The sequence below is a fragment of the Gymnogyps californianus genome, chromosome 6 (genome assembly GCF_018139145.2).
Source record: "Gymnogyps californianus isolate 813 chromosome 6, ASM1813914v2, whole genome shotgun sequence".
NCBI lineage: Eukaryota > Metazoa > Chordata > Aves > Accipitriformes > Cathartidae > Gymnogyps > Gymnogyps californianus.
Genome location: NC_059476.1, coordinates 5361767 through 5380292, shown reverse-complemented (window position 1 = coordinate 5380292; position 18526 = coordinate 5361767). Strand labels below are relative to the sequence as shown.

Here is an 18526-nt window from a genome sequence, read left to right as displayed (position 1 = left end):
CAGAGATGAAGTATAGGAGTGCTTTTCCTGTTGTTTACCTTTGGAGCAGACGGTTCTCATTCTTCTAGTTCACCGGCGTAGAGCAGCTAAGAGCCAGGTACACGATGTCTGCTCGGATACTGTAATAGTTTCTCCAGGTAATCTAGTCATGTTAAAACACAGCCTATTTTTGTTCACTTTTGGACTAACTTTAACTGGAAAACCTTTTTGGATAAAAGGTAAGCTTTCAGTTTTTGTTACATATTCAGAAAGTTTCTCTAAGTCTTCTTGTACTCTCCGGTCCTCGTCATAATGATGCACACCTTTCAAATCGAGTCATGGCTCCCCCCAGGTATTAGGCTATTAGCTGACCTGCTGATTGAGAAAATCTTGTTCAAAAAAAAGGTGTCTGGAAAAGATTACAGGTTGAAGCTTTTTATCGTTGATCTCTTTGTGGTTTTTTTTCTGCAGGATGTAGTAGGTATGTAAATACATCATCTTCCGTACAGGACACTGGTTGTGACAACTGCAGTTACTGTCACTCTCATTGACAGTAAAGACTGGAGAAAAAGATTTCGATCTTTGGTAATGTGAGGAACATTCCTACAGTTTTGTTTTAGTTCTTCACTAACTCATTTCCATTTATGATTTGGCTTCAGATTTTAGATTTAGATGTAGCACCTGAAATATTTCTTAGAAAGTGATATTTTTATGACTTGCATTAAAGATGGTTTCCTGCTTTCAGGTGTCAAAATTTAAATTGTTAGAACTGCATTTCCGCTGTTACTTCAACGTACACTTAGCTCATGAAACAGAATGGATTTTGTAATTTAGATAATAAAATTATTGGAGATTAAGAGCAAAGTCAGAAGTAAATATTGAGTGCTGATATTCTTTGCAGACATGTTTGCTAATAGCAGCTCCCACATTTTGATTGCAATGGCAGTCTTTAATGTTAAACATACACTACCTGCACCTAGCTTTTAAAAATCCTGATGTTACCTAATAGGTAGAGATCATCATTACACTGAAGAATGTAATCCTCCTCCTTGCTTTGAATGGGTGATTCTGTGGCTTCTTTGCAATTATGAATTCCTTTCACAGAAACGTGGGAGGCTGAGGGTGACTTTGCGCTACTATAAATGAGAAGAAATCTCTTTGTTTCCTTACGAAAGAACACTTTAAGAAGGAAGAAACCACTTTCATTGTTAAAACCCATGTTATTGTTGATTCTGTAACCTGTTTAAAAGCAATGGTTGTGTGTCTGTTGATCAAAGTCAACACTCAAACCAGACTGGTGAGCAGACAAGACAAAGGAAGATGAATTCAAGTTCACTCAATTTTTTAAAAAGTCACCGGAGATTGTTTTTGTCTTTATAAAACCGTTTACCTGAAACCAGGTACTCAGCAGACTTCTTATCTTTAGCTTCCTGCATTAGCATGATGTTCTGGAGATAATTCTGATACAATGTAAGAGGCTACAAACCTTTTGCGAAGGTTTGACTGTCGCTGGAACAAACAAAATGCAGCGTTAGGCAATGGTAGGAGGCAGCATGGTGAGCCAAGATGATACACGCAGCAGGTGGCAGAATTATATCCAGAGGACAACTATAAGTATTCCTCACTCAGGGCAATGGGGAAAGGAAAATGAGTAAAGGGATTTAAATGGAAGGAGAGGGCTGAAGGGGGAGTTGATTAATCAAGGAAAGGAGAGAAGGAAGTAGAGACATGAGCACGAGGGAGAAGACGAGCAAGTGCAGGACCTAACAGTAGCTAGAAGGCAAGACCACAGCAAATGGCTCTGTAACCAATAAAAACCATTCCCCGAGTATTTAGGGACTGAATTTATTCTTCTGGAGATACAATGTTCTCCAATTCTCTGTCTAGCAAGTTCTGAAACATCCTGACAAACTTGGATCCACCATTCAAAATAATTGCACTATACGTCCATCAGCCACTCCTAGAGAGCCCTGCTGTAGAATTACAGATCAGCACAGTCTTCCTGGCACCGACGAGGTGATTTCTGAAAGCTTGAAGGAACTTAATTCTATTTGAGATGTTAGCATCTCTTGCACAGTTGATTTTAACTGGCCAGCTACTTCAAAAATTACCGTGAGGGGACAGATGGGTGGACAGAGAAGGTAGCTGCATACATTTTCTGTGGTACTTCAGGTTAAAGTGTAGATCATGGAAGAAAAAATGTTTCAAAAATGATAGACAAAGTTACAAAGTTAATAATCCAAAATATGTGAGAATTAAGATTGTGTTTAAGTCATTTGGTAGTTTTTCTTTGTGTGCTCCAGAAGACCCTAGATTTAATCTAAAGTTACTTTTTTTTAAATCAGTTTGACCATTCCTAAACTATTTCTTCATCACTATAAAAGTTTGCACTGAATACAGGAAGGGATTTTTTTTTTTTCTTCCTTGTTCTTGGGATTCTCTGTTATGTTACTGTCATATTGGTTGAGGATTTTTTTTTCCAAACAGTAATTAATTTGGTTTGATATTGTCTATATGAAGGAATAGGAAAAATTTGAGCTATTATCCCAGTTTATAATGTAAGTAACTAAGACCAAGAGTTAAAGCCAAGATTGCCAGTGAGTTTTGGACACCTTGTTTAAGAAAACTTTTGCTCACATTTGCAGTTTTTAGCACTTTACATCAGTTGTGTTTGGGGTGGTGTAGTCATTAACCTTGAATACAGTCAAAACAGCATTTCTGCAGAGAATGAGGCCACATATATTTAGTTTAAACACTCAGAAATGAAGAGTAACTTGGCCATGAATGAAAATGCTGATTTCTGCGACTTCCCAGCATAATCCAAGAGCTCTGGCAGAGACAGAATAGACCAAACTGAGCATGGATAGTCAGGTCCTGTAGCGGTGAAATTACTCTTTCTCCACTTACAGCCGGATCAGAATGGTCTCTCAGCAATCACCACTGTGCAGATGACAACATAATATCTTACTTATCTTTTCTGATTCTTTAGAAATTTCAAACTTTATTTTTAGGTGTATCTTCTGAACAGACATCCAGACTTTCTACATTAGAAATAATTATTCCTCGAAGTCTGACAGGCAGAGAGAAACATCACCCATTTTTTCATGAGGTTTGTTATTCTATCTGATTTTTTCTTCAGATGTTGCTGGTTTTCACAATACTGTCCTATATTACACATACACACACAATGTATGCCACATATAGATTATTTTTGTGAAGAAATGTGCCCCACACTACCTCTTCAGATTCTTAGTGTTTTCAACTAGTTTTGAGTAAATTTGTTCCCACAAAGGTCTGTGATTGCACTCTTAAGTTAGCGCCTTTCAAACTTCTAGTCCTGTTAACAGCCTCATAAGACAGAAATGAGAAGGAACATGAATATTTCCACTTCCTCCGAGTCAGATTAGATGTTGAACTTGAACTTGAACTAACATCCATGCCGTATATGTTCTTCTGCTCGCTGTACCTGGTGTTTGGATAACCGGAGGATTTCAACCATGGAGCACCTAAAGGGCTGATGCTCACTTTGTAGAAATGGTCCCACAGAGTGGCGTAGGTTAAATGAATGAGTTAAAAGAGAAAGATCTGAGCCTTAATTCTTCAATTCTGAGGTAACTTACCTTTGTGCTAGATATTGAGTTCAATTACTGTAGTAACTGTTAATGAAATAGCATTAGTCATCTTTGTGCAAACCGATTAAGGAAGGAAGAATCTGAGTCGTTCATCCGGCTGCCAATGATTTACATAAGGAGTGTCACGAAACATGATGTGGTAGCTGGGCAAAGAGTGCATACATGGGCTGTGCCCTTCTGTCTTCTACAGGAAAATTTATAGATTAATAGAATTTAAACTTTCCATAGGAAAGAATGTAGAGTGTGCTGCTGAGACTTTGAAATATCAAAGGCATGAGGGTTAGGAATCTGTGTTTTGGTAGATACTCAAAACACATATAGTAGTTGGACCTCTCTTCTCAAACAAAACATGGAACTGACACAACCAAGTAGAAAATCACCTAATTAAGCGGTATCTTTTGTTCTGTTTTCAGGAGCATTCAGATGACAATCTTTCTTACTCAGTTAAAACCAGAAATGGAACATATCTCCTAAAACTGAAGAAAAATAAGTATGTGATAGAGTGTTCTAAGGAATCATACCATCTTGGGAGTTAGTTGCATATAGACAAGTATTTTTGTACTGAAAAAATTCAGAAGAAACCATTTAAATGGCAGATTGTAGTAATTACAAAATGACTGTTAAATAGTGTCTCTGTTACGGTACTAGCTTGCAAATAGAAGGGAATAATATTTTTTCTAGTTGTGAAGAAATTTATTTTGATTAATTTTTTATTAGCAGCACAAAATAGTACATTTCAGAATATCTTTATGGAAAATTAGAATTCAGTTCAACATTAGCTTTTTATTAGCAGGGGGGAGGGTTGTTAGCCGTGTTGTATTTGAAGAAATTTGTCTGTTACTGTTGTTCCTCATTCCTGAGCCTGTAATAGTCCAGACCCTGATGCAACAGTCTGCTCAGATGCTACTCTATGGATATTTTAGTTAAAGTATTTCAAAATAACTTATTTTCCAAATAATGCAGCTCATTTTAAGGTATTTTTTTTCACATCCGTGGATTTTAAGAATAATTTAGCATGAGTGGGCTGCTAACAGAATGTAGTACTTACTAGGATTCTTGACTTATTTCTTGCTTTCTAGACTGTTAAAAGAGCAGTAGTTTATTTTTGTTTCCAGAAAGCTGGTTAGCGAAGACTTTATGCTATATACATATGGGGAAAATGGGAAACTGGAGGCAACACAATCAAAAAATGAGGTATTGTATATAATAAAATTCCCCTTTTGTGTCAGAGTTTCCTCAAACCAGGGAAGCCAAGCCTTATGAATTGAAGGCCATATTAACAATTTGATAGAACTGAGGATGACAACAAGGATGTGTACACATCTGAATGTATTGCAAAGCAAAAGCAAATGCACAGCCATTACTTCTGAGTGTCTTTGCATCTCTATAATAGGACAGTGAAAATTGGTTACATTTTTGGCAATGGAAGGGAAAATGCAAGTGATGTACATAAAGTATCTACAGAAGAAAAATATATTTGCTGGGAAGGAGGCTTTTGTGAGTTTTCACATTTGTAGCATTGCTGTTTAACAGTTACCACTGATACAAACCATAAGGTTTTATGTCTTATGAGGGAGCGGGCTATTTATGGTGATACAGCATCACGGTTTTCCAAGGTGTGAAAGCAGATGCCAGGAGATTATGCCAAGACTGAATTTGAGCTACCTGATTAGGTCACCTTTGCATAGTATGCAATTAAAGGTACAATGGCAGCATCAAAGCTCTATAGTTTTTAGGTCCTGTATCAAACAAGCCTTATAAATACTTTTGAATTGATTTTCAACTTTAAACTGCATGTGAGCTCAGTGAGATTTAATTGGGTGCTTTTTGCATGGGAGATCTTCTCAGATCAGCCTTTGAGAGGAGTCTGTTTAAGAACAGGATGAGCAATGTAGATGATTTTGCTAAAAGATGGTGATGGGTTAAACTAAAAAGCTGGTTGTCTTCTAGAACCAAGGGACCAAATGCTATTGTAGGTACTCATGTCAAGTAATATTTTACTTCAAGAAGGTTGGGATTACTTTTAGAATAGGGAACTCTGTAAATTTGTAACAGCCAGCCTTATTGTCATGCAAATAAAAAGGCTGGTTAGAAAATAAGTTTGTATTTGAAGGCAACAACCTTATTTTGTCATTAATTATGTGGTTTTGTTGCATTTCAGACACACTGTTATTATCATGGCACTGTTGAAGGAATTCCTGACTCAATGCTTGCTCTTAGCACATGCGATGGCCTTAGGTATTACCTCTTGCTTTTTACTTCAGGATAATTCATTGTGCAGTACCAAAGTAAAACAGTAAAAAACAGTTGCTATTCATCATACAGCTGGAGAGAAAATACCATGCTATCTTGCAAATATTTTTTTTAATATTTCGCCTTTTGATGAAGCTGAAACTCTTCACAGGTTTTATAGTTTCCCTCAACTACCACTTTTTTCCCCTTTTCCAAAATTCCTTCACAGAAAAAAGGACAACATAAGAGAGAGCAAAATCTAAATATAGGCAGAGCATGGGCATGAACTGAGGCCTCTATTACTTGATGCGAATGTCTTGACCAGAGATACCTTTGTAGAAGAAATGCTATCTGATGAAGCTTTCGCTGAACTTAAAACACTCCTGCGAACAATTCTGTCTTATGAATGGGCACGTTTCAAAAGACAAACCATTTCCATTAAAAAGTTTTGACCAAATTTGAAACAATTTTTTGTGTTTCAAATACAATATTACATTTATTTGAGAAACGTAAAGGGGCCAGATTAATGCATAAAAGATGGTGGTGTTCTCCCTGCAGAATCAGTCCATATGAGTTGGCAAAGTGAGATGGCACGCACAGCAAATTGTGCAGATATTCAGAACGTGCTTAGAGTGTGTCCGTGCTCCCCTGTGTTCACTGAGCTTGGCTCTTTAGCTGGACTTCGGATGTACTTGTTGGTTGTAGTAGCCTTGTTCAGTTTGATGTCTTTTTGACAAGCAGGAAGAGGCAAATGGGATAAAGTTCACCCCCATATCTTTCATGTATGGTATCACAGTGAGATGCCACTCACGATAAATAATGACATTTCCTGGCATTCCTTTAAGTGAAGAATAAAATGGTCAACATACTGGTTTTTCAGGTAATGCTGGATCTCACTAAGCAGAACAGATATTTCATTTTGGCTGTTCTGCAAACTTATGCAGACTCAAATCCTTTGGTTATCTTGTACTCACATTTTTGAGGATCTTCTTTCACAAGATATTAACTAGAGAATTCTTGTTCTAAATATAGTTTTGAGATTCTGGAGAACAAGATAATAGTTTCTGAAAGATGCTGGTATAGCAAAGGGGCACGTCCCAGGTGTTTCTGAGCCATGGACAAATGCAAAGTCTTTATACTTAGCTGCACTCAGCAGTGCAATGCCGCTGTTGCCCTCATAAACACCCTGGTGATTGCTTTTAGCCTCTCTTTCTGTCTTAGAAGATATCTTTTTCTAAAATGCTAGATTACTTTAGCTGTATGGGGCTAGGAGAGAGACTAGAGATAAGGACTAAAAGAGACCCTTTGCATCAGCTCTGTACCCACAATCCAGACCCATTTAGTCACAATTTGGCTTTCCCGCTAACTGATTCAAGGAGCCCACACTTGTGTACGATCAAGCATTTTAAATAAGTTCTGTTTTGTCTTTTGAGATCCTGTTGGGCATTTGAACTTATGCCCTGTATTAAGATAATAATTTATTTCAACATAGTGGTATGAACAGTTCTAATTTTTAAGTATCCAGCTGTCATTCACTCACCTAGTCATAACCCTGAGGGAAAAATTGTGGAATAACTTTTCATTCTTTTATGATTATTAGAGGAATTCTCTACATTGGTGGCAAATGGTATGGAATGGAGCCGCTCAACACATCCAGCACATCTGAACATGTGTTTTACCAGCTAGAAGATATGCAGGATATCCCGTTCCAATGTGGTGTGCTGAATGGCAGCCTTCATCATGAGATGTTTGTGAAGCAGTCTGTGAAATACGCGTTTTTATCAAACAGTACCTCTAGCAGGGAAAGGCTTTTGAGGGTAAATACTTTTCTGTTTCTCTCTTGAGTCCAAGCCTTCTCCTCAGTCTGTTCCAGCAGCCAAGAGTCTCCAGAGCTCTTGCTTTGGCATGGTGTCATTGCAGGTGGGTTTGGCCTGGTAGGCTACTTCCTTGTGGCCTTCATTTTCATGGACCCCAAACTGGTGGGAGTACTGCTAAGGAAATCCTGAAACAGAAGAACATCACAAGGGGAATTTAACATAGCTGGAAGCAATCCTTTAGCAGAAGAGCAGAGGTCTGCCCAAGACAGTCGTGGGTATGACATGAAAGGCGTGAAGCTGCCTGTGTCAAGTCTTGTATCCCAGTGTCTGACCAGATGTGAATTACTGACATACAGATATTTATGTGGAAATCTAAGGCAAATTGACTTTTGAGGCCACGTTAAAAAATGCATCATTGCTTTATAAACACATGAAATGAAAATCATGAGAAAGATAAGTAAAAAACCTTGAACTCATTAGTTATTATGTTAACTTATTGTGCTTTCTAATTTGCAGAAGAAGCGAGCTGTCCTGCCACAGAAGAGCTATGTGGAATTATTTGTGGTTGTGGATAACAACAGGGTAATGATATCATCCAATGCTAAATACATTTTATTACTTCATTAAATTTTTTCTCTGACATTCTCATATGGTATTTTACAGTTTTTGCTGAAGAATTCTGATCCTGCTGCGGTGCAAAAGGAGACAGTTGAGCTGATTAATTATGTTGATGGGGTAGGTCAGATAAGTTGCCTAGATTAAGTAGTTTCTACTTTATCACAGTTTTCAAAAGAACAGCTAATGCAGTACTGAAACTGTATTTGGAAGTTATACAACAATTTGTAACACATTTAAGGCACATCATGAATCTATGCACAAGTCTTATAGAGGTGCAAGCAGGGAGAGAGATGCAAGATGTTTTTAAACCGCTTCTGTGTGCTCCCAGACTTTGACTGCTCCAGGAACATGAGGTCTCCACTATGTTTTACATCTCTAGGAAGAGTATTTCTCATGTTTGTAGTTTTTAATTAAGCAAACTGTCAGTACTGTGAACAATTCCATAAGCTCTCTGATCATCTGTTCCCAGTTTCTGAAGACAATTAGCTAAGGAAATGAATGAACATGGTCTTTCCAACTTCTCCAACTGAAAGACATGTTTAGGTACCTTCATGAAGTAGGTTGCCTTCAGTCATATATTCTTTCCTTATTTAGTTTTATATTATAAATATTTTTATTTAGTTTATAACTTATAAATATTTTATATTTTAGTTTATAAATACAAATATTTTATATTTAGTTTCAAAGAAACGAAAGTTATGTTTCAGTCACTATGTTCCGCTTATTGTTTACTCAGTAATAGTGATGTAATCTTTCATAATTCAGTTGAAACAGACTGATGGGCAGTAATTATCATTATGGTTTTTTCAGATGTACAGAGCATTGAACATCCAGATTGTTTTGGTTGGATTAGAGATCTGGACAGATACAAACCACATATCCGTAATGGATGGTTCACCTGGAGATGTACTGAGTAGATTCGTTTCTTGGAGACAGAAAGATCTTCTTAAACGATCAAGAAATGATGTTAGCCATCTCATAATGTAAGTTTTCATTCAGTGGAAAAACTAGCCACGCTGCCAGTGTTGTTAAGGTATATGATTTGGGGTTTGTATATGAATTAAAATATAACTGGAGTAAAACTCACTCAACTTCCAAATTGTTTTAACCTGGAAAAATGAGCAGAAACGATAATGGATTTTTTATAGTTAATCAACTCCAGGTGGCTCTGCTTGAGCAGGGGCATTGGACCAGATGACCTCCAGAGGTCCCTTCCAACCTCAATCGTTCTGTGATTCTGTGAACTCAGAAGCACTGACACAGCAGACTTAGGTGATTGATCATTATTTTCAAGCTATGTTATTCAGATATTCGTTATTAATTACAGTGGAACCCTGATATGGTGATAAATTTCTTCTTGACTTCAAGAAGACCAAATTTTGTCTTGCAATATTTGTTTCAAACTCGTCAGTGTCTTTTAGTAGAAATCGCGAATTTTCAGCCCCTCTTTCAACAACACCTTCAAACTGCTTTTGTTGCAGAGGGAGAAGCTCTTATGGTGGAACCATTGGAATGGCTTTTGTGAGTACCGTCTGCTCACAAGTCCAGGGAGGGTCAATCAGCACTGTAAGTACATAATGTTGTGATTAATGGAAGAAACTAGCACAGGAGCTGCTAAACTATCATAGATACGCTGCTAGTGGGACAAAGAGGTACCTGAACAATTGAAGGCTTTCCCCTGTGCATTTACAAAACCCAGAGTTGTAGATACTGCTATTGCCAGACATTGCTTCCACAGAGGTACCTTCCAGAACATCCTAATAAATAATGTGCACTTTGCTGACCTATTTGGTCAAGTCACCCTGGTCTTGGAGACTAGGCTTGGAGTTGTATGGTTTCTTTCATGGGGTTGCTTATGTAAAGACTTGTGCATATTTTATACTTTTTTTTTTTTTTAGAGTATTTCCCAATTTCTCTCTTCTGTCTTCGTCACATTCCAGTCCACTTGGCTGATTTAGTCCTGAAATAACTTTTTGGTCACCTTTTGTAATTCATCTAACTGAAGGTTGTGTAAGAAAAGCCCATCCTCATACCATTAAAGTTCATAACCACAGTGTTTTTAGGATGGGAATGCAGCTACAAAATAATGTGTATTTTTTTACTCTTTACATGGATAGAAAGTGGACATAATGCACTATATTCTCAAGTGTCTGGAATTCCCCACAATCCCTGCTGTAAACAGGCAGAAAAATTAAATATGGCAAAATTAGTAAGAACCTATTTTTTCCTCCTTCACCCTTGGGGCAGAACCAGTATCTCCAGAGGTTCCTGTCCTTACAATATGGATGCCACAACATTGTGGACAATCTCAGGAGCAGATTCTGTTCTTTAACAGTACATTTGTCGTTGAATACTCCATTGAAATCAGTCTCATGACTGATTAACTGTGTTAGAATAGAATAGAAGAGAATAGAATAGAATAGAATAATTTCAGTTGGAAGGGACCTACAGTGATCATCTCATCCAACTGCCAACTGTTATTATTCAGAATATGACCCTAACGGAAGGAATAGAAAGAGTGGCAGAATCTGGCCCTGCCTGAAAATAAACAGTGACAAATTGTCTGTTCTTGCTGCTTTCGCTTTGCAATACAATTTAGTATTCTGTCTTCATAGCCTCTGAGAGCTTTGTGGCTTGAATAAATCAGGAGGTAGAAACACAGTATTTTCTTCAGTTTCACAATTTTTTTAACACTGATTCTCTTTATTAGTTGAATCATAACAATGTGTTACGTCATGCTACAGTAGTTGCACATGAATTGGGACATAATCTCGGAATGAAACACGACGATAAAAGATGTCCTGCATCCTATATTATGCACAGCACAGATAAGTAAGATTTCCAGTTATTTTATTTTAATAATTGTTATTTATCTGCAGTAACATGCCTTATAAGCTGTGAAACGCCCATGAATCTTGAAGAACTTTTCTGAATGGGGAGTTGTTTGAAAAGTTTAATCACAGAGGTGAATTCACTGACTTAGGACTTGACATCATTTTAGTTTTATTTGAAATGTTATCTGTTTTCCAATCGAGTAATTCTTTATTTGTAGCATTCCTAAAAACTTACTTGGATTTTCTTAGTTTTTTTTTTTTTAAATAATAGTGTGTCGCTGGGTTTTTTTACTCTGCTGAGAATGCTTTATATATATTCACTGCGTTTGTGCAAACATGCATCCTGCGCACAGATTCTCTTAACAGTTGATTTAAACAAAACCTCTCGGCTTATGTTTCCTTCAGTTCACATTTTCTTTGGCTTCCCCTTAAGAGAAAAAGATCATATTATTGTATCTGTCCACATTTGTATTAATAAATCAGAGTAATTGAACACTGCACAAAACTACTATAAGAAGATGCATTCCTGAGTTCTTAGGGACTCCAAGTTAAGGTGAATGTCTTTCTGGAAAGTATTTTTTAATCAGGCATTTTTAGACTCAGTACAGACAAGGAATTTCTAAGGCCTGTTTTATATAGGACACCAGAATGGATAACCTGATGGTCTCTTTTGCTTCTGAAAGTACTTGCATTTATGTTATAAATAGTATTTTTAACTTCTAGTACTGTACTCTAATGCAAAATAAAGTAAAAATGAAGTATCTCATGATCTCCTAGCATTATGAAACACGATATTTATTATAGATTGACAATATTTTAAGGGCTTGAGTTGTATTTTTTCCTGTAAGCAAAATATTTATAATAAAAAAATAATATTATGCTTTCCAGTGGATCCAGGAATTTCAGCACCTGCAGTGCTGATGATTTTGAGAACCTTATTCTAAATGGAGGAGGAACCTGCCTTAGAAATCCTCCCAGAACAAGTAATGTTTACAAAGAACCTGTCTGTGGTAATAATGTGGTCGATAACAATGAAGAATGCGACTGTGGCAAACCGCAGGTAATGAATGAAATTCAACTGAATACTTGTTGTACATTGTATTACATTATATTATATTACATTATATTATATTTATGATATTATATTATATTTGTTGTGTAACACTGGCCTTCTGGTATACCTGATTTGCATTAATATCTGAGGAGTTTTCCTTGTAAATTTACATTTTTGCAAGCAGTATGAAGATAAATTTTAGAAAAAGCCTAAAATCATACTTTCATATTGATATGAACTCAGTTAAGGGCTACTGGACTTCACAGAACTTTGAGCCAATGCCTAAGAAAGAAGAGCATTTCAGTGCAGAGTGTGTGGAAACACCATTGGTTTTTGTGCTGGTTTTAGCAACATGGCCATTTCTGTTACATAAAAGAGACTACTTGTCTATAGAGCGCTTACAGGTTTCCTAACTGTAACCCTTAAAATTCTCCCACAACAAAATTACTGTTGTTGGTCATATTTGCATTGTCAAAATCTCCCTCAAATAATGGGATATATTGACTCATTCTTTAGAAAATAAAGGTGTCTCAAAAAAGACACCAATAAATAAAAAGGCTGTCAGCAAACCCAGGTTCCATCGTATAGGCCTTCTTCTAAGTCATGAAAAGATACCAACATTTCTCTACATCAACCTGCTAGTGTAGTGGAAAAATAAGATGAGGGGAGGGGTGATAAGAAGTGTTTTTTAAAAACCAAAATGTTCTGCTTCTTTTAGTGCCCATTTAAAGTGTAAACCTATCCTATACCCCTGTGCCACAACACATCAAAACAGATGTCTTTCTGATGACTTCTGGTAAAAAAATACAGCCAAACTGTATGCTGGTTTCTGTTAGAGCAGAAGGCTGTCAACCTCAGAACGTGCAAGAGAGACAGTGTATTTAAAGTTTGGTTTGTCCGTGCACTTGATTTGATGATGTACTTTCCTAGCTATATAGAGAGGTGAAAACATTGCGTCCCCTTGTCCATGGTTGTTCTTCAGGAATGTACTAACCCTTGCTGTGATGCTGCAACCTGCAAACTCACACCTGGATCGCAATGCGCGCAAGGACTCTGCTGCAAAAATTGCAAGGTAGGCTATGTTTTGTTAAGCTAAATTGATACTATTCACTAGTATTTTTTAATGTTTGAAAAGAGCTATCATAGTACTCTTAACATATTTTCACATTATCACACTGGATTCACCAGTAGAGAGCATGTAAGCAGAGAATTTGTGTCTAACAACTCTTGGCCAGTAGCTTAGAAATGGAATGTCATCGCTGTGTCATCCCTCATAGGAGGCAGGAGCAATCAGGGGACTCGGTAGTAGTGATCTCCATTATGCAACATCAGGCTTCTCCAAAGTCTATGATAGTTGGCTGCTTTTTAATTTGTACTTGTGTACGCATCTGTACGATCTACCCAAGTCCTCTGCAGGCTCAGCTCATAAACTTTATAGCTATACCATATGAAACTAAGGGAAGTTTGGGATATTCATTAGGTATTGATCTGAAAAACTATTTTGTCTTCCTTAAAATCACAAAAGGTTCCCAGTTGTCATTGTTTCACGTTAGAACTTCTGCTGTTGCAAAATAAAAGTAGGGTGGCGTTCCTCTCTGGTTGTAGTTTAAAGTGGCAGGAACAGAGTGCAGACCGAAAATGGATTTCTGTGATCTACCTGAATACTGCAATGGAAGCAATGCCTACTGTCCAGATGATGTTTATGTCATGAATGGTTACCCATGCGACAACATGAAGGCATATTGCTACTATGGAGTATGCCAGAGTTTTGATTCACAATGTGAATCTATATATGGAAAAGGTATGTTTATAATTTAATGTAAAAAGATTTGTCGTCTCCTAATAGACATTTCCGATTTTTCTTTTTCTTTCTCATATTTTTAAGACAGTGTAGTGGCTTACTACGATTCACTATTTTTTGTACAGGGGCACGAAAAGCACCTGATGTATGCTTCGAAAAAGCGAATATTAAAGGAGATAGGTTTGGAAACTGTGGAATGAGTGGTGGAGTGTACAAGAAATGTCCTGTTCAGTAAGTCACCAGCAAATAAAAGCTAACTCTAAAATCTTCCATGTAAAAACTATATTTTGTTACAAACCCTTAGAGCATGAGATTTAAGAGAGTATTTCCTTGAAATGCAAGCTAAAAAGTTTGACTGGATGGTGTATTTGCACTGATACTGGGTTTTTTTGTGTTCACCTTGTCTCTGAGTGTCATTCATTCAATACAGGCATAGTCTGTGCGGCAAGCTCCAGTGCACATCTGTTAGTCTTCAAAATCTTCCTGCTTGGAGTGTTGTCAATAACGCATCTGGGGTTTTATGCTGGTCTTCTGACTTTGACTTAGGATCAGATGTCCCTGATCCTGCTCAAGTTCATGATGGAACAGCCTGTGGAGAAAAGAAGGTAAGATGAATCACAGCAGCGTTACAGAATATATTCCACCAACCGGAAAGTTCTTAACTTTCAAAAGCATTACATAGCTCCCTTATTTGTATGCCATAATATAATAAAAAATCTGCTTTTTGAGATATACACATACAAACAAACAATTAGCTTTTCAAAAGCTGGGATGCTACAAATCAGTGAACTACGTTATCAGTTATTCAAATTACTCCATCAAAATGCATCCACAGACTTAAGAAAATCTGAGACAAATACAGCTATAAAATTGTGAAGTATTGAATGTTCTATCAGCCCTTCTTCTTGACATTTAAGTAAAAGCTGTAGACTTGTAAACATATACATTTATATAGGATATTTATAAAAGGATGGGGTTTTTTGAAGTTTTGTGTTTGAAAGACACTAATTACTTTTTTCAGGCCTGTGTAGGTTTTGAATGTGTTGATGCAAGTCATCTGGGCTACAGCTGTGATGTAAAGCAGAAGTGTAATGATAATGGGGTGAGTAGATGGTGTTTTCATGCCCTGTTTCTAGAAGACAGAGATAGGTGCAAAATCCCTGCATAAAAGCAATAACCAGCCAGATGGCTTTGTTTTTTTCTGATCTGTATTAAAAGTTAAGTCCACTTTTTTATCTGCCAGTATACTGTAAACCTCTTAGCACTAACATTGAAAGACATTTCTTCTGAATTTCCCTAGGGAATTTTCTAATATTACTGAGCTGCCAAGTTGTAAAAGGAACATATTCCTCTAAGGAGGACAGTCTAGTGATTCCTGATTTATATATTTCTACATGAAAAATCAAAATGGAGTCCAAAGGTTGTAAAACTGAGTTGTTCTTTGGACTGTAATCTATTGCAGGCAAATAACAAAGCAAAGGTTAGCTTCTGTAGAGGATGAACTTCTGGTACCAGTATTACGCAGTGTTTTGGGATGTTATGGAGGGGGAGAGCTTATTCCCAGTTAATACTTCATGTATTTCTATGCAATACTACGCAATATTTCCTGTTTCCACATGCAATTCTTAATGTGGAACTCCAAATACATACTGGAGGTTGAAAGTGGCCGCTTCCAGAAAGGCGTTGTTCGTTTGACTCATCCCTGTTGTATCGACTGTAGATGTGTAACAACAACGGGAACTGCCACTGCAATTCTGGATGGGCGCCTCCGTTCTGTAAGCGGTCCGGCTACGGCGGCAGTGTTGACAGTGGTCCAGCTCACATAGGTAAGATACTGAAACTGGCCTTCATCCTGCCCCCAGTGTCTGATAAAATAATCTATTAATAACAGGGAGTTTTTCAGTTTCTTTTCAACTGTTTTTTTTTCTACTGCATGGGACACTTAATCATGGACTGACTTGAAGAACAAACATTATTATCTGATGTGTAGGTTTGCAGACATCAAGGAAGTTGGTCCAAGGGAGAATTTGACCTCTATTTTGTCTGAGATAAAAAGCAATACATTAAATTACTGAAATTAAAAGCAATATATAAATTACTGTTACATTTTTAAATAGTTAGATATTTAGATATTTACTTAGGTATTTAAAACAGAGTTCTGATAAAGTGGGTGTCATAGAGGAAGACTATAGCTTGAGAATGAAACCAGCAGCCTTTATATATGGAAAGGGTCTCACAGAAATGAGAGGGGTTAAGGAGGTGCATGCAGCAAGCAGCAGTTAGCTTGTGTAAGAGCCGTGACATTCTGCAAAGGGAAAATGGAGTAGATTTTGCCGGCCTTCACGCTGAGAGACCATGCAAATGTTTTGGATTTATTAATAGCTTAGGAAGACAAAGAAGACGTGCAGATCAATTGTGGGTAAGCGAATACAAAATGAATTTGTCTGCTTTAGAATTCTTGAAAAAATATATGGAAAAGGAAACAGTTTGTATGTCATACAACATGGGGTGGGTAAGGCAGAAACTTGTGATAACATAAGGCCAAATCCTACTTTTCTGATCACAGCATTTTATAAATTTCAGTGGAGTTACTAGTTTTAATCTATAATAATTTGAAGATTGTAGTTTTTACAACAGAAAAGTGTTTTTAGCAGAAAAAATGCTTTAATGTGAGGTTAAACGGGATTACTATCTTACATGATTTCAATTCTTTTTCTCTAGATACATCACTTCGGGATGGTCTCCTTATTTTTTTCTTCCTTGTGTTGCCAATAGTAATCGTTACTGTAGTAGCAGTAATTAAGCGTGACGCAATAAAAAGAAAGTTTTGCAGGAAAAGTAGAAGACAACACAGGTATTTCATTTACTACAAATGCATATTTCAGCACTTGAGAGCATGCTTCAGATTAATTTAGCGAGCCAGTTAGACACTTTATCTATGCAAAGAATTCCATACCTCCTGAAAGAAAAGACTTCCCTGCTATTAGTAGTAGTAGGTAGTTTAATAGCCACTACCCTGCTATTAGGTAGTTTAATCCAGATACTCCAGTTGTCGGTTCTCAAGCTTTTTTTCCCCAAAATACATTGCACTTTCCTAATTGTTGTTGATAATTGTATTGCATGGACACAGGGGCATAGCATATTGAAATTACTTGCCACGGCCAGAAAGGGGTGGCGTCAGAAACAGAATCCAGATCTCTGAGCTGTAGCCTCGTCCCTTGAAAAACACCGCATCCCTGAAGGTAGTTAAACAAATGGGGGTTTGCCTGATGACGTGGTTTTTATTTCAGGGATAACAATGTGCAGCAACCGAAGCAAAACAAGAGACCAAGTCATAACACAAGAAATAGTCAGGTAAGATAGATGCATACTTGCATTATTTCATGTTGAGTAATCCAAATTATACAGTGCCTTTTCTCTCATATAGTTACTGACGACTTTGTGGCTTTTTGATACATTGAAGCCATCTGAATTTCCAAGTATTTAAAATAATTTATAACGTGTTAGACAGGATTTCTGTTTGGGTATGAGCTTTACTGCCTGCCCTGTCTACATGGGCTGTGAGTAGTATGGGGTGGAACAGGCTGCTACTTAGCAGAGCAGCCAAAGATTGAACTCTGAATTCTGCGGCCAAATACCAGAGAAGCTGCTTAGCCAGGCTGTGGATCTAGTTCTGATAAAACAAAATAAAAATTACCAAAACAAAATGTTGCAAGAGAATATGAAGAATGTCACAGGAAATGAAAATTCATTCTAAAATACCACTGGCTTAATACTGAATAATTAGCCACACTTTGAAATCTGGGGTTTTGTTATCTTGATTTTCTGTGACATCTTTTCCAGACTGCTGCATCAAGTCGTGATTTTTTTACCATATCGGATTTTCCTGGTCCAAGGTTTGTAGTATTTAAAACCTTCTTTTCTTCATGTTTGCTATATTTACATTGCTTTATCATTGTAAGTGAAGTTCCTAATGTCTCATGTCCTGCTTAGGAGGATTTTTCATGCAGCATCATATGAGATAAAGTAGATTAAATGCTTGAAGGAGAAATGCTGGTTTACTGCTTGTATAGAAAACAGCGTAATGGCACATGTAAATGCTACTAGGGAGAGGAAGAGGGAGAGGGAGGGGCAGAGAGAGTTAAATATATGTATGTATGCTAGCAACTATTTAAAAATGGTAAAGCACCAGTTCAGAAATATGAGTTGTCTCAAGTCATGAAATACTTCACCAAATGTGTTTTCCACACTTCAGGCTGCCAGTACAAACCCAGTTTCCTGCAGTTCCTTCAGGACCTCAACAACCCACAGTCCCACCTAGACCGGCTGTCTGAAAAGTTCCTGGGGAACCCTCAGCCAATTCTGACAAGTAACTGGTGTGAAAAAAATTAAAGATTGCCATCCTCCAGTCCTCTCCTCGTGCAGCCAAAACGCCTGCTGAAAGCACGTACCTCTGGCAAAGACTGGATGCCAAGAGGCACCGAACACAGATTTTGTAACATCCCGTGATTTTGCTAATTGCTGCTGGCTGTATTTGTGCCTCTTCTACCTCACCTCTT

The 18526-nt window shown here is 37.3% G+C and overlaps 1 protein-coding gene across 1 annotated transcript; it reads left to right on the top strand.

Moving 5' to 3' along the window:
- Window positions 1-148: 148 nt before the first annotated feature.
- LOC127017933 (disintegrin and metalloproteinase domain-containing protein 9-like) lies at window positions 149-18301 on the top strand. Its single transcript, XM_050899262.1, has 22 exons — window positions 149-229; window positions 2969-3088; window positions 4025-4101; window positions 4727-4805; window positions 5773-5849; window positions 7444-7660; window positions 8177-8242; window positions 8324-8395; window positions 9089-9261; window positions 9760-9844; window positions 10989-11110; window positions 12001-12172; window positions 13149-13238; window positions 13772-13967; window positions 14093-14198; window positions 14398-14572; window positions 14989-15069; window positions 15688-15793; window positions 16689-16821; window positions 17258-17321; window positions 17811-17863; window positions 18223-18301. The coding sequence occupies exons 1-22, from the start codon at window positions 149-151 to the stop codon at window positions 18299-18301; spliced, it is 2424 nt and encodes an 807-aa protein (XP_050755219.1).
- Window positions 18302-18526: the final 225 nt, after the last annotated feature.

Bases quoted from the DNA above. Each gene is read 5' to 3' on its own strand.
- LOC127017933 (XM_050899262.1), top strand. From the start codon at position 149: ATGTTAAAACACAGCCTATTTTTGTTCACTTTTGGACTAACTTTAACT. The intron at 8,243-8,323 runs GTAATGATATCA...GGTATTTTACAG, and splicing joins TGGTTGTGGATAACAACAGG to TTTTTGCTGAAGAATTCTGA. The intron at 8,396-9,088 runs GTAGGTCAGATA...TGGTTTTTTCAG, and splicing joins TGATTAATTATGTTGATGGG to ATGTACAGAGCATTGAACAT.